The 22583-nt window shown below is 35.8% G+C and overlaps 1 protein-coding gene across 1 annotated transcript in view; it reads left to right on the top strand.

The window, feature by feature from the left end:
* The window catches only part of LRP1B (LDL receptor related protein 1B), a gene marked incomplete at both ends in the record, with an annotated part of 936568 nt that overhangs the window by 429678 nt on the left and 484307 nt on the right, over window positions 1-22583 (top strand). Inside the window, 1 exon segment of the mRNA XM_083348746.1 lies at window positions 20024-20161. Within this exon segment, the coding sequence (XP_083204872.1) occupies window positions 20024-20161 (138 nt within the window).

Here is a 22583-nt window from a genome sequence, read left to right as displayed (position 1 = left end):
ATAATTGTCCTATAGTATTTCATGATGGTGACAACGATGGCAATGATGATGATGATGATGATGATGGAGGCAGTGGTACCACATTTTGGGTCCCTTCCATCCCTCGCAATGAGTGTGATCCAGTAACATGTGGTATGCACTGGTGGCTTGCTGATCAATTAAACTTTCTCTTCCTATGTCCTGTGATCTTGATCTAGATCCTAATTCATTCCAAATAAAGAGGCTGGTAGAGAGGGAAGCAGGTAACAAGTTGTATTTAATGTTGTTGTAATGTTTTGTTTGAATTCCAATGGAAAACTCTCACACTCTTTAGCCGAATGACAAAAATACAGGGAGATCAGCACAAAAGCATTATCTTCCTTAAGTAGCTTATCACAATCAGTTTGTTTTCTTCAGAAATCCAACTATTTCATTTTTGTTTTTTTGTTTTGTTTTGTTTTGTTTCAAGCAGCAGTTGTGAATTATTCTAATGTTTCTTGATCTGCTTTTAGCACAGACACATATTTAAACCTGTCAGCCTTCTCACTAGGAGACTGAGGTATTCCAAAAGCTAATCTCCAGTTTTCCTGCTTTTAAAAGTTCTTACTGTTAAGTCGTGGGCTCTGGTGAGCAGGAAGGATGACACAAGGCGGAGTACAGAGAAACTCATTCTTTTATTCTTGCTGGAACTGTACTTGAGCTTGGGCTGCACCCAGCCACAATATATAGCCTAGCCCTAACGTGGCAGCCAATAGGTTTGAACCCGCGCTTGCCACCTGGGGCTGACCAATTGCAGGACCGGAGATGGCCTGTCTGGGTTGCTGGAGAGCCATTAGCTCTCCAGCAACCCACGTGGTGTAATACCAGAAGCCCGATACATAACACTTACTACAGTTTTTTTTCTCATTTCTATACAGCGTTAAACAATAATAAGTCAATAAAGAGTTGCAAACCTTGCAGCTTCCCTGCCCAAAATCTGAGCTTTATACCTCAAACCAGAAATTTAGTTAACTGCCTTGCTATTAATTGCAGTTTAATCTCCTTACTGTAGGTCAAACTAAAAATGTACTTTCTGGATCAGACTTTTTACAAGCGGAATAATTTTTAAATCTGCTTTTTCACTCTTTAAGAAGAAAAATATAAAGCTCCAAATTTGCTTTGACATATATTTAGGGATGTGATTCCAGGTAAGAAAAAAGGTGTTCTGCTTTTCCGACTTTCATAGATGGGTGGTATAAACCTAGAAAAGTGGTACGTAAATAAAATCAAAATCTTTAGGATTCCCCCTAATATTGAGAAGTGAACTTCATGTTCCTGCAGGTGAGTAGTACTGTACTAAGAATAATATTATTATATTAGTAACTTTTAAAAATAAAATAAAAGTTACTGAGTTATACCTGTCAAGGGTAAGATGAATCACTTTCTGAGATAGCAGAAAGAAAACGAGGTGCAGCAAATGAATTGAGCATTAAAGAATTGTTTAAAGTATTCTTTTTTAAAAAAATCACACAATGAAGAAAGGTTACCCAAGAGACTAAAGTAAAGGAAAATGGAAGAAGACCCCTTTCCCTAACAATACATGGAGTTCTTCCTTTGGGAAAGCTTCTTACAGACAATAGACAAGAAACAGCAATCCTCCAAATGCTATCTAAAAATGTTTGCTATATAAAATATTTCAGAGGATCTGGAAATATCTTCCTTTTTCTTCTTCATCTTTTTAATGTAATATTAGTTAGAATGGAGGGGGGGAGTAAAGCAAAAAAAGAAAGTTAGAAAGCTTTAAAATGTTTTCTCCGTTGAGTTACTGTGCCTCAATAATTCAGTCAAGGAAGTTCTTCATTAAAATAAGGAAATTACTTTCTTGTTCTCCAATGAACAGATTCAATACTGCAAGTTACTTACTAGCATAATAGGCACTACTCTTAAATAATGGGAGGGGGCAGCAGAATAAATCACAGAATGAGTTTGGATACAGAATTTATTTGCAGAATTTATATTGATGGTATACATCTTTCTATTGTGGCGTTTCAAATCTTTATCAATTCATTCTCTTTTTCTTCCTATTCATCTTGATTCTCCTTGGGTAACTTAATGAAAATAAATAAATAAGCAACTTGAGATATATATTCCATTTTGTAAGCCTCTGCATGCTAGTTTTTCGATGTCCTGCTGTTAAAAATAAAACAGAAGAAGAATCTCATCTGAGATAAATCCTATAACCGAATTATGAAAAGATGTGCTTATTGTGCTTTCCTAATTTTTTAATCTGTACTTTATAGTTTCAGCTGACTAATGTTCTAATATATAGCAAGCCAGAAAATAAACATGGATTTTTTTTAAAAAAAAATAGCAAACATAGCATTTAGAGGCTTCTCCTTCCTCAAATCCATTCCCATTTTCTTTTCTGCACCCCTCAATAAGTAGCATAAAACTGTTAATTCTGTGTAGGAAGAATTGTCAATCATCAGATGATGCCCACATAGAAATACAGTGAATCATTGCTTCCCCCTTTAGAAATACTTAAGAAAGAGTCAAATCCTAATTAGAATAATTTATTTTACTCTGCTGAATTCTAATAGTTACATTTGGGTCTGTTCAGAATAAAGAATACAAGCCATGTCAAATAAAGCTGGTATTTTTTTAAAAAAATCTAGCTGATGTAAACAACATTTTTCTTTCTTTTTTTATTAAACAAATTTTATTATTTAAAACTTTGGACAAGGTGTTAATGGTCTGACATTCCTTCTTGTCTTACATCATTTTTGTGTTTTATATACATATATACACTTTATGTACATATCATTTATATACAGTTATAGGATATTCAATCTTATCAACCACCTTATTCTAGTAATATGTGAAATCAACATCCTGTGTGGTTCTGTTGTGACCTTCCTTTATGTTCCCACCATAATTAAAACTTATTCCAAATTTTGTAGTAATCTGACTGATCCTTATTTTTAATTTCCAGAGTTAACTTGTCCATTTCTGTGCACTCCCAAATTTTATTTATCACCTCCCTCTCGTCTGGTATTTCACTGTTTTTCCATTTCTGGCCGAACGTCATCCTCGCTGCTGTGATGATGTGTATGATTATATATAACTCTTCTTTAGTATGCTTCTCTGTTGTTAAGCCTAGTAGGAAAAATTCTGGTCTATAATCTACACAACAACATTTTTCTTAAGGTCTTTTTTTTCTGTAAAAATACTTGTCAGGTGTTCTGTCTGTCAAAAAAATTGTTCATTAACCTTCCGTTAAAAATATTTCCAAACTGATTCACCAGTTAACTTTACCTTATGTTTTAAGAAAAGCCAATAACTCTTCAATAATCCTTTGTTCTTCCACTCTATTTGTATTCCTTCTTCTACTCATTAACTCTTTTTTAAGATCTTCTGTAGCAGCTCTTCATTTGGACTATAAACCCAGTTTGCCACATTTTCAGGTTTTGGCAATTTCTATGCAGACTTGTGAAATTTATTAAAAACGAAGCAGTCATTAAGTGAAGCTGCACTTATGATCTTGCTTCAGCTTTCAATTGCTTTACAGACCTGCAAAAGTCATAAATGTGAGGATTGGTCATAAAGGTATTTTCCATCACTGTCATAACTGTGGGTGGTCACTAAATGGGGCAGTTGGTAAATGAGGTCTACCTGTTTATACATACATGAAGTGGGAGGTTAACAATATGACATAAATTTTAAACAATTAAATGCATTGGTTCAACTGATGATCTATACAAAGCTTCCATTGATGAAGCTTTTTGGATGAGAAGTGAAATGTCTTCTTCTTCTTCTTCTTCTTCTTCTTCTTCTTCTTCTTCTTCTTCTTCTTCTTCTTCTTCTTCTTCTTCTTCTTCTTCTTCTTCTTCTTCAAACAATAGTCCAGTTGCCTTTTGAAAAAGCACCTTTGAGACAACTATGACCTGGATGAGTGAAAATCTCCATAGACATCTATACATTGATTCTAGATTGGGAATGCCTGTAGTAGATGACCAGGCTGAGCCTGAGGGTGGGGTCAAATGCATCAGCAGTTTGGAGTCAAAAGAAGCCTAAGTCCAGCCCCTCTTGCAATCTGTTGAGTCTTATCTACGTAGCTCCAATTTGCCTTGACCATTAGTAGTTCATAATCTTGTGTTATAGGGTGAGGGTTATAAACTCATAGTACTTTCAAATACTATCTTGGTTCCTGGTTTCTTGCATGTGACATTTCCTTTACTTGTAAGTTATATATAAAAGAGCACTTTAGAATTTTGTTTTAAATTGACCAGTTTGATTAAGTCTATGGGACAGGGTCATCATCTGTGCTACTATAATAGCTTATAAAACAGAGAGTCAATTGTAGGAATAAACACCGAAGGCACCATCTCACACCCATGGGATTAACTTATCCTACTTGTGCCAGCAGTAGGAACATGCTGCAGACTCCATCTGGCAGGCAGACTCCAAGAGGTCTTTTTTGCTGTAGGCCTCACGTGGCAGTGAGATTGTGACCCCCCGAGATGAGATCAGTACCCACCCTTTGGGCCTTCTGAAAGGGCCTGAAGACCGAACTCTGGCAATTGGCCTGGAGGCCCCAATAGGGCTGTGTCATTTCAGAAGTGGCTAATGGATTAGATAAGACCCCACCCCACGTGCATCTCACTCCATACCTCTACATCCGGATCAATTTTAATTTAATGTCCCTATTTATTCTTTTAATGTTTTTATATTGCATTTTCATTGATTAATTGTAAGCCACCTAGAGTCGCCTTCGGAGAGATGGGCAGCATATACGTTTAACAAACAAACAAATAATAACTTCCCTTACCTGCATTTATTCTCTCGCTTTACTGTTGCTGATGCAAACATAATGATTTTGCTCAGACTTAATGAATAAAATATGCACACAAAGGGGAAAACATTTGTTCAACCTTTATCAGATATACAGGAATGCAGACACACATCTCCGCAGTGCTTTCAGGAAGTCAACATGATCTTAATAAGGGCAGCAGTCTGCTTGCACTCACTCACTGATGAATAACTAGGATCATGGAATAAACAAATATGGAACTGAGCGGTGTGGAAAAACCTATGCTTTTCTTTTAAATGGCGGGCTTAACTCTCAAAGTCTAAAACATATGGGTTAGAACTCGAGCTCACTTGAAGCCCCATTGAATTAAATATAAAATCATTTGCGTAATTGCATGCATTGAACTGCAAAATTGGGATGTCTGCTCACATTATTCCCCTGCCATAGCAGCTACTGACTTAGATTTTTTTTTTAAAAAAAGCAACATAAATCCCTAAGCCACGGATTTTATTGCAGCTTAAGTAGAACATCAGAAAGTAAGAGAATCAGTCTGTTATTGAAATAAATATCTCTTGTGACTAATAAACTGCTCAGTCAAGTCAGAAACAATTGATATGCTGAAAGGTACCCACTGTGAAGGAGACTCTAAGTCAGTACACTCTATTCTCAGTACGGTACCTACGTTTCATTTCTGGAAAGAAATATGCATAGGATTTTGTATTCTTAAACTGTGAACCTCTAATTCTACTTGTAAGTAAGTCACCATTTAACTTTGTGAGGTTTGTTTTGAAGTAAATGCATGAAATCAAACTCTCCAGTTGGAAAGTTATGGGTACTGTGTGGATGTGTTATAATGGTATGCCATATTTTTATATATCTGCATTGCTTTGCATTGCCAAGAGTTTTGTAATAACTGCGAATTAAATTTAACTTTATTCATGCATTATATTTATACCGTGTTACTGTTCTACAGGGGTAGGTTTTCAGTTGCTAGCTGAAAATATTTGTCCCCTTATTTAAAGTATGTATGTATATTTTTATTCAGAATACTGTGACTAGACATACTAAATCACAGAGATACATTTTTTTCCAGGACAAGCTGACCCAACTTATCCTTCAGGCTTTTCAATGTTATACCTATTGCCACTGTAACAGTTCATCCATCTTGCTGCTGGTTGTCCTCTTCTTATCTTTCCTTTCATATTTCCCAGCAGTGTAGACTGCTACAACATTCTTTTGCCAATCTTTGTATCTTTTATACACATATTTTCGCTCTTCTTTTACTGGACACCTTTAAGAAAAAAATATAATCAAGTACAAAGGAGAACATGAGAAAAGGTAAATAAAATTGAGATGGATAAACTAGAAATTTTTGCATGTCATGGAGATGAAACCTTTCTAATATATTGTTAATTATTTGTCCAATACATATATAGCATAATTCATTAAAAGATGAAGAATCACTATGAAACATAAACTATGTATTTTAAACACAAATTAATACAATATAAATAACTAAAATTATATAATACAATAACAATAGAATATCATATTTGTTGCTCAGGGTTGAAACATGAGGTTCTTGATGCTCTCTCAGCTTGCTTGTTTTCTTGCAGACGTTTCATTATCCAACTAGATAATCTCATCAGTGCTAGAAGGGAGTGGGATTTATATAGACTTGCCCTGCCATTGTTGGTGGGAATATTTTTGGTGGTTCCTTCATTAGGCTGTTTGTCTGAGTCTGTAGTTCATTGATTGAGGTACTATTTGCTTCCTGATTGTTGGTCTAGTGTTAATCTTTCTGTTAATCTCTACTTATCTGGGTGCTGATTGCTGGCCAGTGAATTTCTACTCACACTACCATGTTATTTTCCCCTTCTCTATGAGCTCATTTTTTATTCCAAATGATTTTCGAAGTATTCAGAGATTTGTGCTCAAGTAGGAGTGAACCAGCTGTTCCACAAGTAACATATTCCTCCAGTGGCATCTATTGCATTAGATGACAAGGAGAAAAAAATAGGCTTACCATTATCTGTGTCCCATTAACCTTGTTGACATTGACTCATAAATTGGCAGAGATAAAATCAGACTATTATCCTGTGAATGCTCTGGTCTATCTGGAAACACCATTCCCTGATCAGGAAACTGATTTTCTTTAATCACTAGTTCATGAGCACTCCTCAACTTTATGATGATAATATACTTTGCATCTGTTCAGGGCCCTCCTATCATTTCTTACTTTATGTGCTAAAGGGCATTCGAAGCAGATGCCTTGGATAAAACCTAGTGAGCATTGGCACATTTTGCAACCAGAGAAATGACAAATGATGGATGGTGAGCTTTGCCTCTACACATACTAAGCCGGTATGGCCAGGAAGGAGGAACTTGAATATAGAGGCAAGCAGGACTCCATTGATAAAGAAACCAACAGAATTCTCATTAGAAGCCATTATTTAATCAGAAACAATTGTTCACATAAATGCATTGCATTTGAAGATAATATAATTTGAACAGCAACTGCTAATTAGTTGGGACCCTTGAATGACAGTGGGGAGCCCAGCACAGTTTTTATAATGAAACTCCAAAATATTAGCTGTGGGCTCATTCTGGCCATCTGGCAGCTACAATATCTTACTGAGAGATTGCATGTTTCTTTAATAAAACACGAGTTTACAACATTTCCCATAAATGGTCCTGACAGATTCTTGGATTTCAAATTTTCACACACAGCAGCATTTCATCAGAATATGTTTTAGAGTCTTGACATTTAACAGTGAATTTTCACTTTAATATGAGGGCAGATGTTCTTAATCTCTATCATAAATTCAGCTGAACACACTTTACATTATGATTAACTCAAATATCTTTCAACTGCTAGGAATATGAGTACACGAAAGAGATGGATTGCTTTCAATAAAATGAGTGTTTGTGCCTGCAGAAATTTCTATTTTCATCTCTTGACAGGAGACTTAATCTAAAACAGTAATTTCCAGCAAATTCTAAGTGTCTGCTTTGACTACATCATTGTACAAGAAGTATACTGTCAATGATGAAAATGTATATTTAGTTATAGACATCAGAAGCAAAACTTTCTGTTTCTGAAAATAAAATATGCTTTTAAAACCAGTCAGTTGTGACAGCTGATTTCAGAATTCATTGGCAACTGCTCCTCCAAAATGTGCAATCCTATCTGTGCCATATCACTTCTCCATTAAAGCTCAGGCCTCTGTAATTATTAACTAGAGTTTTTTTTAAACAGCAGGAGGAACTGATGAAGCAGGAAACAGCAGGCGAAAGGTAATACATAGGCCTTCCTGACTAAATCTCTCAGTTAGATTAGCCAATGCAGTTCTAGGCTACATTAACAGAGGGATAGAATCAAGATCATGTGAAGTATTAATACCATTTTACAATGCCTTGGTAAAGCCACACTTGGAATACTGCATCCAATTTTGGTCACCACAATGTAAAAAAGACGTTGAAACTCTAGAAAATTGTGCAGAGAAGAGCAACAAAGATCATCAGGGGATGGGAGGCTAAAACATACAAAGAATGGTTGCTGGAATTGGGTATGTCTAGTTTAATGAAGAGAAGGACTAAGGGTGACATGATAGCAGTGTTCCAATATCTCAGGGGTTGCCACAAAGAAGAGGGAGTCAAGCTATTCTCCAAAGCACCTGAAGGCAGGAAAAGAAGCAATGGATGGAAGCTAATCAAGGAGAGAAGCAACCTAGAACTAAGGAGAAATTTCCTGACTGTTAGAACAATAAATCAGTGGAACAACCTGCCTCCAGAAGCTGTGAATGCTCCAACAATGGAAGGTTTTATGAAGAGATTGAACAACTATTTGTCTGAAATGGTATAGGGTCTCCTGACTGAGCAGGGGATTGGCCTAGAAGACCTCCAAGGTCACTTCCAACTCTATTATTCTGTTATTCTCTACTGCAGTGCATTCTACATGGATAACACTTGAGAAGTATTTGGAAGCTACAACTGGTACAGAATATAATGGTGTTGACAGTTCTGGAGGTCTGTTGAGTGGCCCATGTTATAACATTTTTGTGGGAACTATACTGGTTTCCCCCCTTCATGGATTACTGCCTTGTCATGGCAAAGGGGCTTGCATAATTCAATGAAGCTATGAGCTAGGCCATGTAGGGCCACCCAAGATGGACAGGTCATAGCAGAGAGTTCTGAGAAAACATGATCCACTGGAGAAGAAAATGGCAACCCACTCCAGTATCTTTGCCATGAAAATTTATTTATTTATTTATTTATTTATTTACATTTATATACCGCCCTATTCCCTCAGGAAAACCCCATGGACAGTACCAAAAGGAAAAAAAAAAGATATGATGCTGGAAGATGAGCCCCTTAGGTCAGAAGGCGTCCAATATGCTACTGGGGAAGAGCAGAGGGCTAATACTAGTAGCGCCAGAAAGAATGAAGCGACTGGGCCAAAGCCAAAAGGATGCTTAGCTGTGGATGTATCTGGTGGTGAAAGGAAAGTCCAATGCTGTAAATATTTTTTCTCCATAGGAACTTGGAATGTAAGATCCATGAATCAAGGCAACCTGGACGTGGTCAAACAAGAGATGGCAAGACTGAACATTGACATCTTAGGAATCAGTGAACTAAAATGGACAGGAATGGGTGAATTTAATTCAGATGACCATCAGGTATACTACTGCGGGAAACAATCCCTCAGAAGAAATGGAGTAGCCTTCATAGTCAATAAAAGAGTAGGAAAAGCAATACTGAGATACAATTCCCAAAATGAGAGAATGCTCTCAGTTCGAATCCAAGGCAAATCATTCAATATCACAGTAGTCCAAGTCTATGCCCCAACCAAGTCTATGCCCCAAGTAGTTCTTAAAGAGATGGGAGTACCAGAGCATCATATTTGTCTCTTGAGAAACCTATATGTGGGTCAAGAAGCAACAGTGAGAACTGGACACGGAACCACTGATTGTTTCAAAATTGGGAATGGAGTCCGGCAAGGCTGTATACTGTCACCCTGCGTGTTTAACTTATATGCAGAGCACATCATGAGAAAGGCAGGGCTAGATGAATCAAAAGTTGGAATTAAGATTGCCGGGAGAAATATCAGCCACCTAAGGTATGCAGATGATACCACTCTAATGGCAGAAAGTGAAGAGAAACTAAAGATGCTCTTGTTGCGGGTGAAGAAGGAGAGTGCAAAAGGTGGCTTGAAACTTAACATTAAGAAAACCAAGATCATGGCATCTGGCCCTCTCAATTCCTGGCAAATAGATAGGGAAGAAATGGAGGTAGTGTCAAATTTTATTTTCCTGGGCTCCAAGATCATCGCAGATGGGGACTGCACCCAAGAAATTAAAAGACGCTACTAGGGAGGAAAGCCATGACAAATCTAGACAGCACACTAAAAAGCAAAGACATCACCATGCCAACAAAAGTTTCAGTTTCAGTTTCAGTTTTATTAAATTTTTATACCGCCCTTCTCCCTAGGGACTCAGGGCGGTGAACAGGGCAAATGATAAAAGTACAAAACTACAAAAGTTAAAATAGAATTAAATTAATGCCCAAGATAAAACAGTAAAATATACAAATATTTAAAAACCCAAATTAACTCCCCATCAGGCCAGGCCAGCTTGTTCAAACAGGTGGGTCTTTAACCCGCGCCGGAAGGAGTGCGTATAGTCTTTCCAGATGCAATGTATGGCTGTGAAATTTGGACCATAAGAAAGGCTGAGCGCCAAAGAATTGAAGCCTTTGAATTATGGTGCTGGAGAAGACTCCTGCAAGTCCCCTGGACTGCAAGGCGATCAAACCGGTCAGTCCTAGAGGAGATCAACCCTGACTGCTCTTTAGAAGGCCAGATCATGAAGTTTAAACTCAAATACTTTGGCCACCTAATGAGAAGGAAGGACTCACTGGAGAAGAGCCTAATGTTGGGAAAGGTTGAGGGCAAGAGAAGAAGGACAGAAAGGCCTGGAGGAACATTGTCCATGGGGTCGCAATGGGTCGGACACGACTTTGCAACTAATGACAACAACATACTGGTTTCCAGTTTGCTCCTGGATCCAATCAAGGTGTTGGCTATTACCTATAAAGGCCTTTCTGGCATGAGTCCAAATTATATAGGGTCATCTCACCGCAATGGGATTGGTCAGTCCCATTTGCTCCCATTGAAGAGGCCTATTTTGAATCCTTTCTGCCAAATAATTTCATCTGGTGTGGTCCAGGAGAGCCTTTTCTGCTATGGCTGTCGCCCTTTGAAATATTCTCCCACACACTGCTGACCTTCTGGTGGCTCTTCCAGTTGACCTTGGGCCCTGATATTATTGAACCCATCTTTCAGGTTTGGATGTCTTCTGTAGAAAGATTTCAACTCACAAAGCCCAAGAGACAAAATGAGAAGTATAAGATTGTTTCGGGCTCTGCAAAAATGTGAAACGTGAAAATCTTGCTGGAATTAGAAGGAAAAGCAAAACAAAGCAAAACAATTTATTGCTTGGAAGAAGAGGAAGAGATGCTAATTCTCTCTCTCTCTCTCTTCACTTCTGTCTTGTTTCTTTTAAAGCTTTATGGCTTTTTTTTAGTTAGCTCTGCCCATGAAATGCTGAAACCAGGGTTCTTTTGTCCATTGCTTCTAAACTTATAGTAAATTATTCATGCATAACTTGGTTCTAAAGCAGATCTCAAGTTCTACATCATTTATAATGCTATAAAACCTGGTGTGAAAATATCTGCAGAGCTTCTGTAATTAAGATAGAAAAAAGAAATATAGAGGGTATTTATAGAAACTGTACATGAGCACTTTTATGAGAATGACAGTTTCAGCATATTCTATATTATGTGTGCACAAGGACGTACAGTAAGTAGTCTTTTGAAGGTATTCTAATGTTCTGTTCTCTGAATATATTAGTTATGTACTGTTGTGAAATTTACTTCATTTGGGAAAGTGTAGAATAGCTCCTGGTTCGTTAAAGGAGATGAAACTCCCTTCATAAAATTAAATATGCCTACTGTTCTCAGACAATACTTCCTGTATTGCCTGAAAATTTATATACTTATAACTTATACTAATAACCTATTACATTTCTGTTAATATGTACAGTACATTAGTTTCATCAACATCGTCATCACCATCATCATCTTTTCAAGTGACTCATAGGTGTCTTAAAGTTAAGGAATGGCCATTTACATGAGGCAATGTTCATGTCTTACAACAGATGCAAAATCCTGCTTTTAAATCACAAGAAAAATTGATTAACCTTTTTTTAAAAAAGTTACTTTGTTGAAAAGAACTTTAAAGCATTAATTATTTAAGCATTCTGCAAATTAAATTTTTGGGAGGTTGGGAAGGAGATGGGGATATATTTCCTTTGATTTGGAATTCAGTCATAAAAGGAAAGAGATAGGAGAGCAATAGTTGGTGGCCATTTTTTTTAACTTTGGCATTGCCATTTGCAAAGTGAGCAAGCTGGCATTATAGGAACCCACAATTCATGGATGGACTGCATGACTGCATCTCCCAAAAAAGGAAGGTGAGTGTTGGTAATAGGAGATTCTATCCTCAAAGGAATGGAATCATCCATCTGCAGACTGGACATACAATCTAGGGAGGTATGTTGTCTCCCCAGAAAAAAATCAAAATCAAATACTTTTTTCCAGTATTTGAGGGGTTGACACAAAGAAGAGGGGGCCATGTTATTCACCAAAACACCAGAGGGCAGGACAAGAAACAATGGTTGGAAACTTATCAAAGAGATCAAACTGATCAACCTGGAATTAAGGAGAAACTTTCTAAACAGTGAGAACGATTAACCAATGGAATAGTTTGCCCTCAGAAATCGTGGGCGCTCCATCACTGCAGATTTTTTAAAAGAGACTAGACAGTCACTTGTCTGAGATAGTAGTCTTCCTGATTGAGCAGGGGGCTGGACTAGAAGACCTCCAAGGTCCCTTCCAGCTCTATTCTATTCTATTCTATTCTATTCTATTCTATTCTATTCTATTCTATTCTATTCTATTCTATTCTATTCTATTCTATTCTATTCTATTCTATTCTATTGAATGATGGAACACACTGTGATCTCTAGAATTTTGACACAAAGAAATAAATTTTGTAAGTGAACCTTTGTCTCTTCACAGTCTCCTGGTTTCCAGCCTGGTATCTTAACCACTCGTACAAACTGGCTCTGACAATAAACAAGGGGACTGTTAAAAATTATCCCCTCTTGGTTTCAAATATACTAGGCACACCACTGCTTTAATTTTGTTTATATTTTACACATTATTGCTGGTTGCTTTGCAACGATGACATTTATGAGACAGAGAAAGAAGGAGTTAGTGGTGAGCAGTGAGAAAACTAATCTTTTGGTGATACAAAAATTCTAAGAGTCAGAATATCAAACATCTTTTGTAAATAATATCTACATGAGTGAATGGCCCAGGTATTTAGGGCATTGCCAGGGATCTTGAAACTGTGGTGTATAGCTGAATGAAAATGCCAACCTAATGTCTGACTAATGTTAAAAAATTCAGCAGGCCGGGTGATACTTAGAAGGAAAAAAACACGAGTAGTACTTAAACTGGTAATTATTAATTGAAATCCTATCTACTTGAAGTTATACACTTCTGGGATCAAGCAATTTAGAATAACTTGGGGCCTGCCATTTTCACCACAGAAGGGAGAACTGGTTTAACCCCGAAGACACCCTTCCATATTGCATCTTATTTTGTTCAATTAAATGTCGGAAACCTTTTTCATCTTTGAGGCAGTCCACACACTCTGTAACTTTTTTTCTGAATGGTAAACAGTGATACAGATATGGCGTCTGAGATTAACCATTAATTTTCTTTCTTAATGATCTAAAGATAAAATTTTCAGTTTTCACAGTAGCTAACATTTTCAATAGTCTGAACTTATAGCTTACAAAGTTATAAGTTATAACTTATGATGATGAAATAATATGCAAACCTAATGGTTAAACTGCAGGTATGTTTTAACTGTGCGGACAATAGCTCTGTTCTTTGTAACACTCTTAACTGTAACATTGTTATTTGTTACAGTTACAGCCAAAATCCTTATCCACTTTTATTTACAGCCAGTGTCGTTGATAAAAGTAATCATTTGCAAAACCACACAGTAGAGAATTATTATATTCAAAAGGATTTGTGACTTGTTATTATTGTAATTACAATAGCAAAATTATCAGAAGCTAGTTAAACAAGAATATTATTATAAAAAGAAATATATGACACAAAATGCAAAACCAAAAAGCAAGTTTATAGGAAGTTATAGCTTACAAAGGGAGTGACAGGAATAGGGCATTATAAACAATCTCCACTTTGTTCTATTTTCTCTTTTTTATAAAATAAGGATTTTTTTTTCAACAGAAAGTTTAATTTTACAAGGTTAATATTCTAAGTACATGGCCACCTCTGTTTTGTTTGATCTACAGTTATTATTTGTTTACAATAAGAATGTTTTATTGTAAGTTCTGCGAAAGGCCAAATACAATACATAGTTTCATCAAAAGTCAAGCCCCATAGAAAATTCATCATATAAATTGCATTAAAAATTCAGATTGGTTGCCATTTTCTTCCTTACATGTTTGATGTAGACCATGTAACAGTCAGTTCAGTAACTTTTTTCCTTTAAAAATTAATAAAAATATTGTGATTTGACTATAAAGACTAACTTTTGATGCCACCTATATGTTAGATGGAGGGACGCAGTGGCTCAGTGGGTTAGGACGCTGAGCTTGTCGATCAGATGGTCGGCAGTTTGGCGGGTTGAATCCCGAGTGCCGCGTAACAGAGTGAGTGCCTGTTACTCGTCCCAGCTTCTGCCAACCTAGCAGTTCAAAAGCACGTAAAAATGCAAATAGAAAAATAGGGACCACTATGGTGGGAAGGTAAACAGCGTTCCGTGCGCCTTTGGTGTCTAGTCATGCCGGCCACATGACCACGGAGACGTCCTTGGACAAGCGCTGTCTCTTTGGCTTTGAAACGGAGATGAGCACCAGCCCCTAGAATCGGAAACAACTAGCACGCATGTGCAGGGGAACCTTTACCTTCACCTTATATGTTAGATAGTTGGGGGTAAATCTCAATCATTGAGAGGCATTGAGATTTGAATATAATTGCTGATATAACTGCTGAAGTTTGAAGATGTGTCATGCTTTGCCTATGGAAAGATGTTCCAGAAAACTGTATGATATAATCAGTCTTCTCTTGATTTATTTGCCATACACTAATTAAATAATAAATTTTGATTTATTTAAGGACTAACAAAATGGCTAGGCTGTTAGCAAATAGACAACTGTCACAAAGCTGTGCCACTAAATAGCTGAGAAATTTTAATGAAAGAAACCAAGAGCTCTACAGTTTAGTAAATCTCTAAGAGTTGACTGCCTGGATCAGATGAATGGAAAATCCACCATGGTGGGAAGGTAAACAGCGTTCTGTGCGCCTTTGGTGTCTAGTCATGCCGGCCACATGACCACGGAGACGTCCTTGGACAAGCGCTGTCTCTTTGGCTTTGAAACGGAGATGAGCACCAGCCCCTAGAATCGGAAACAACTAGCACGCATGTGCAGGGGAACCTTTACCTTCACCTTATATGTTAGATAGTTGGGGGTAAATCTCAATCATTGAGAGGCATTGAGATTTGAATATAATTGCTGATATAACTGCTGAAGTTTGAAGATGTGTCATGCTTTCCCTATGGAAAGATGTTCCAGAAAACTGTATGATATAATCAGTCTTCTCTTGATTTATTTGCCATACACTAATTAAATAATAAATTTTGATTTATTTAAGGACTAACAAAATGGCTAGGCTGTTAGCAAATAGACAACTGTCACAAAGCTGTGCCACTAAATAGCTGAGAAATTTTAATGAAAGAAACCAAGAACTCTACAGTTTAGTAAATCTCTAAGAGTTGACTGCCTGGATCAGATGAATGGAAAATCCTGGCTACCACAGATAATCCTGGCTACCACAGATTAGCCACATCCTGGCTACCACAAATAATCTTTGGCCAGCCACTCATTCAGATATTTTGATGTCTACTGTCTGTTAGCTAGTATTCATATATTTCTGTGAAGAGAAAAATAAGAAAGCAATGGTAGTTTTAATGTGTTCAGTAATGAAGATTTAGAAATTGATATTTACATTTTAGTAAAAGACTTAATGATAATAAATTAAAATGTCTTTGCTCTGTAAAGTGGATGGAAATTATGCTTTTATCCATTTCAAAAATCTCCTTTCATAGCTTATTTATGAGTTTAAGTCTTATTGCCCAAATACTCTGTTCTTCAGGAATATAGTATTTTCATTTCAGCCTATACTTATAAAACATGGGCTTAATGGTATTTGTGTGGGTTTCTAGTTTAAGCACGGTGCTACTTTGCCTTAATTACAGTCATTAATCAAACGTCATTACATAACATTGCAGAGACACCATTGGTATTGATGTTATAAAATTGCTGCAAAAATAATTTGTTTGGATTGCTGGTTGCTTATACGATATTGTGTCAGGTATCTTGTGATGGGTTAGCTTTCTTCAAAAGTGCAAGTAGCTCTAAGATGTGATCCATCCTGAAGCATAATTCACTCCAGTTCAGATTATGCTAGGTTTATTTCCTAGGATGAAAGATTGACTTGTCTTCTGCCTTCCGTAAATATGCTTTGCTTCAGTATTTTTTTTAATATTTGCATAATAATCTTGCATAGAATATTGATGGCATTTATTCCTTTTTTAACAATACTTTTTTTTACTGAAATTTTACCAGATAATACAAAATGAAATAAGAAAAGAAAGGAAAAGTAGAAGATGGGGTAGGAAGTGCAGAAAATAAAAAGAGAGAGATGGAAAGAGAGAAAACCAGAAAGAAAAGCATAAAAGAGGTTATTTCTGAACTTCTTTACACCAATTACAAGTAAACATAACATCTCTCTTCCCCTTTAAAGTTACATTACAGAGATCACTTCTTCCCATATCTCTTATCTGCTGATTCCATCAGCAAAAACAGTAATGGTTCTATCCAATTTCACTTAAAGGATTTCCAGGATTTTATAAGAATATGTCTTATCCCTGCTCAAACAACATCATTTGACATTCCTTTCTTTTGTACAATTATCTGACATTCTTAATTAATTCTTAATTTGACTTTAAGGTGCTATTGAAGGACATAGTTAACATCCATATGTCCTTCTTCCTATCCTAGACATTTTTCCAAGCTTCAACAGGCTACTTCACTACCTAGGTTGTTTTTCATCTGTTAACTTAATATCTGTATTTCCTCTCTATTTTGTACCTCTCTTATTTTTCAAAACCTCTGTTTTGTTTTACAAGACTTCCACTTTGACTTTAATTTTGTTTACCAGTCCATTCAGTGATCCTACAGATTCTTCCAACTGATTTTCAGTCTCAACGTTTTTCTCTTCGTTGAAATCTCTTTCAACTGATATGTTCACATAAGCAGATATTGTTGCTGTTATTGTAGCTATGAATTTCTTTCCTAGTTCCTTGACCCAGTGAAATCTTTCAAGTGTAATACTTTTTCTGTCATTTTTATTGTTTTTCTAGTAATACAGTATCATTTTATCAAGAGCAAAAATAAGGTTTTTTTTCTTTTCCACCCTTTCTATTGTTATGACTTTCATCTCCTCTTGAACTCCATATTTCTATGATCGCATGGTCTGTTTAAAATTAGCTTTATCTCTTCATTTTTTCAAAATTCACCAATTATTTTCTCACTGACTATCTAAAAAGTCTACATTCCCACAAAGGTATTATTTTATTTATTTAATTTAAAAAACACTTTACCAGAAGTCATAAAATTTCATATTTAATGGATTCCTTTACTCTGTTTAAGCCTTTCTTAACCTAAATTCTTGTCAAGATTTTTTGCCCTTCCCTTAATGTTAATTTTTTAAAATTGCTATCTAAGTCTTTGATTTATACTGAAATGGAGGATCACTCACTGTGATATTATTCTGACTTGCTGCTGAAAAGATCTTTATTAGCATTAGGATCATTTTAATAGAAAACTGCTTTAGAAAATAAGGTTTAGCAGACTCAATGTCTTTATATGCTCCACTGCAGCTGGAACTTGTCATTGTTCCTCCATCATTTAGGTTCACAAATCAACTCTAATCCTATGTTCTCCTTGCAAAGAGCAGCTGTCCAGAGCATGTGGGCAATCTTTGGGGAGGCTCTGTTGGCCCAGGCACATTTCCCAAATATTAGTCCACATGACAGTATCATCTTTGCTCCTTCGAAGATGACTTAGACCACCATTGCTTCACCCAGAATATCCCCTGCAATTATTTTAAATTTGCCCTATAATGACATAGTAGTAATTTATTATAGGATATATTAAATGTCTTGCATACATAGAAAGTGTCTATGGAGTTAAAATAATTCAGGTAATTAGTGGTCATTTTATCTGCAAGTAGTAGACTAGCATTATATAACTGTATTCAGTTTCCAGAACTCCTTGCAAATTAATTTGAGATCTATTTTTCTTATATAACACACACACACACACACACACACACACAAACAGAGAGAGAGAGAGAAACATACTCTCACACACAAATACACACAGAGACACAGACACACAGAGACACACACACACACATTCATATTAATGTAGGTTTCTGTACAAAGTTTACATCTGAACAGAGAGTATGAGAAGTGGTCTTGGAGAGAATCTTCACAATAATAATTTATGCTGCTTGCCAGGGTTTTTCTAAAAAAACAAAACAAAACAATATACATTTCATTGTACAGGTACCCAGAACTCATTCAGACTCATTCTAGAACTCAACAATTGTCTGGAAAAAATAGAATTAAAGCAATATTTTTATAAACTTAAATAACTTTTATATATATATATATATATATATATATATATATATATATATATATATATATATATATATATATATATATCCTTGGTTTTTCGGGTTTTTCCCCGCGTAGAACTAGAGGTGTAGGCGCAACGTTTCGACGGAATCCCATCCGTCATCATCAGGCTTTAGCTTCCTTCTTCTGGGAGAAGCATGTGGCTGTTTGTTCCTCTTTTTTAAACTGCCAGAGGGGGTGTGTTCTGTGGAGGTGTGCTCTGATTGGGTAGGGGACCAAGTGTGTTCTGATTGGGTGGGAGTGTGTTTTGAATGGTGGGTGTGTTCTGATTGGGTGGGGGGGGTGTTCTGAGTGGATGGGCTGGTCTCAGCTGCCAGCTCCAGACCTGAGCTGGTGAGTTGTGCTGGTTTTGTTCGGCTTCGTGTTTGTGGTGGTGCCATGTTTTTATAGTGGGTGTCAGTTTGCTTATTGTGTGGTTTGGAGGGGTTTAGACTGGCTGATGTTGCAGCTGTAGTTAGGTTTCTGTTTTGTGGTTGTGTGTCTTTATCGTTGTGGGTTCGGATTTGCTTTTTGAATGGTTGTGTGGTGGTGATGTCATGTGATGTTATCATGAGTTTGGGTCTGGTATCATTCTTGGTGGTTGGGCCTCGTCTGTCAATCAAGGCGGGTTTCCAAATGGCTGGTAGACGAGAGGTATCATCTCGTTTATTCATGCTGTGGGGGCGTTTTTCTATCTCAATGGCTTCTCTGATTATTCTGTTGTTAAAATGTTCAATTTTGGCGATAGTTTATATAAATATATTATATATATTTATATATAAATATATATATTTAAAATCCTAGAAAATGTCAGGGGTTATGTCTGTTAGTGTGTGTGTGTTTGTGTGTGTGTATGCGCACGTGGGTGTAACAATGTCTGTTTATGGAGATCATATTTTTTTCTCTTCTGTGAGTTGTTGACTAACACTGGCTCATATTAGAGTCTCAAGCTCTTGTAATGATATTGAAAAAATAATAATTAAATAAAGTTTGCCACAATTTAAGCACTGTCCTTAATTTGGCCAGATATAAATTTCAGCTTCTATAAACTTTAGGGGAAAGCAGTTCTGCCACAAAAGTGATAAATTGCGTAGTTTTAAAATAATCCTCTTTAAGCAGTTGATTTTCCTTTCATTATGTTAATCCTTATTAAGAAACTATAATTCTGCTAGTAATGCATAGAAAAGCTGCACAGCACACTAATGCACGAAAAAGCTTGTAGCTAGCATAAAAATGGAAACATTATGCAAATACATGATTGTACAGTATTTTCTTTACATTAGTAATCCTTATATATCTGAACAGAATTAAACTGCTTATTAATTACCCTTTTCTATTATTTTTAGGTCCTGAAAAAATAGAATTCATGTGCCCCCTGAATCATATCAAATGTACTGGCTCAAACAGATGTATTCACATGTCTCAGCTCTGCAATGGCATTTATGATTGTCCTGATGAATATGATGAAGGAGCACATTGTCGGGGTAAGTAAGTCGGGGTATGCAAAGAAAATGTCTGGATTCTTTTCAAAAGAATGTCTTATATATTTGCATCTACACCAAGCTAGAAACTCTCCTTTGCCTACTTTTCTTTGTACCATTTATAAACTGCCTTCCTTGTCAGATTGCACCTCATAGTTCCAATGTCTGAGTGTATGTGATGGAATGTAGTAGGCTGGATTCCCAGGAGGGAGGGAATGGATTACAGAGTAATAATAAGAGACAGCTCAATTCAGTAATTTTGTGTGAGAGAAAGAGGGTGAAGACAGTTCACCCCTAATAGTTCTCAGATTACATGGTAGATGGGGATAGAGAGTGCTTCAATTTGGCAAGATTCTGTCTGTAGGGTCACACCTACAGACAGAATCTTGCTTAGAAGTATCTTGCTTAGAAGTATCTTGCTTAGAAGTATCACTACCAATCTTTTCTGGTTTGGGGCCTGACTATGTAATATTATACATCAATATAGCTTTCTCATTCCAGTAATTATGAAATCTTTTTTTTTTATTTTTTTTAACCTCCTATCAGTAGTTGTTCATGCCAATCCAATCACAATATTTTTGGTTATTGTTTTTCCTGTAATTGCTTCCTTCTTCAATCCATAAACAATATCCTCTGTACTGATTCCATCTTACTATAAGGTGAAAATATTGTGATCTTTACTATAAGACTTCTGAAGTTACTGCTTTGCTACATCTTATTATCTCTTCATTTGTTCTACTGAAGTCCTTCTGCAAGTTACCCACTCTCTCATTTTAATGTGTACTGGAGTCAGTTCTGCCATTTTCTGTGTCTTCCTGCTCAACATTGTTTTATTCAGAACCTATGTATTAAATTACAATTTTTGTGCTTCTTATTCATGTGTCAAATTCATTTGTCAAGTCTCTTATCTCTCACCTCAACATGTGTACCTTTAAAAAATGCAATGTCATTGCAATTGTAACTTGCTATCATGATTAAATATTCAGTATTATATTCAATGCTGGAAATATATATTGAATTCATATTTTTTTAGATGACCTGCCATGCCTAGAAGTTTAGCTAATATGACATGACAGAATGAATTGTATTATCAGTCTTACAAATTTAAACATAAAACATGTTAGATATGAGAATAACCATATCCTGTACTGTTTTGTAGTGGTAGCAATATAATACTTCAATCTACTATAAACTATTTCACATCTTCCTTGAATAAAATCCTGAAATTATTTTAAAAGCAATTTTATACAATGTATAAAACATCAGAAATAGTATTAATTCTTTCTCACCATGATTTTAAGGGGGGGGGGGAGAATAAATTTTCCTTAGGCAGCTACATGAAATAGGGGCACACTCTCCTACCCTTTAAAAGACCCAGTGTACTAAAATGTCATTAAAACAATAGATAATGATGTTTATTTGTTGTGCTAAACTTATAAAATTAAAGTCAAGGAGATAAATGTAATACAATATAAAGTGTAGGTAAATTATCATCTAGAAGGGAGGGGAGGGGAAAAAAGAAAAATAAAGATTAAAAGGAAAGATATGTTCAATACAACTTTATGCAAGATCACTTCTTATTGTATAATATACTCCTAAACTCTATTGTGCTTAGATGTATTTATTCTGGCCTTCCTTCTTTCCTTCCTTCCTTCCTTCCTTCCTTCCTTCCTTCCTTCCTTCCTCCCCCCTCCCTCCTTCCACTTTCTTTCTTTCTTTCTTTCTTTCTTTCTTTCTTTCTTTCTTTCTTTCTTTCTTTCTTTCTTTCCTTTTTTCTTTCTTTCATGAAATAAGGACATTATAATGAATGCTATTTTTCTCATTATTTTAGATATTTTTTTTAAAGTGATGTTGATGAATCAAGGACATTCATCCCTTTCATCTTCGTAAAAAATATGGTTACTTTATTTTATTAGAGATCTTCAGTCTTAAGATTTGGTACCTGGTTATATTAATGTGTATATTTGTAGGTATTGGACAATGCCTATAAAATATTTGTAACTTGCTCATATTTATTTTTCATTGTTGATCTGCATATTAGTTTTTTTTCTGTTTAAATAGCAAGTACTATAATGAGCTGAGTTATTTCTTTATTTTTTCATTTTAATCATTGTTACAAAATTATTCCTAGCTCTTCTTATTGAATATATTCAAGCTAATGTACCGGCATTGATGACTGCTTTGAATTCACCAAGCACAGGAAACTACAATGAATATAATGAAACATAATTGATTACCTTGTTTAATTGACACTTTCTATGCAATTTAGCCTGAAATAGCTAGATATGTAAGTTTAGGCAAACTTAAAATGAAATTTATATTGCAAATGGGAAACTCAGAAGATATTGAAGAAAAGCTGATAAAATTTAGAAAGATTATTTTAAAAAAACAGAAATACATGCACACAGTTTATCAAACTATATAG

The sequence above is a fragment of the Vipera ursinii genome (assembly GCF_947247035.1).
Source record: "Vipera ursinii genome assembly, chromosome: 1".
Classification (NCBI taxonomy): Eukaryota; Metazoa; Chordata; class Lepidosauria; order Squamata; family Viperidae; genus Vipera; species Vipera ursinii.
Note: the sequence above shows the minus strand (reverse complement) of the source record. Positions and strands in the feature narration are given on the sequence as shown.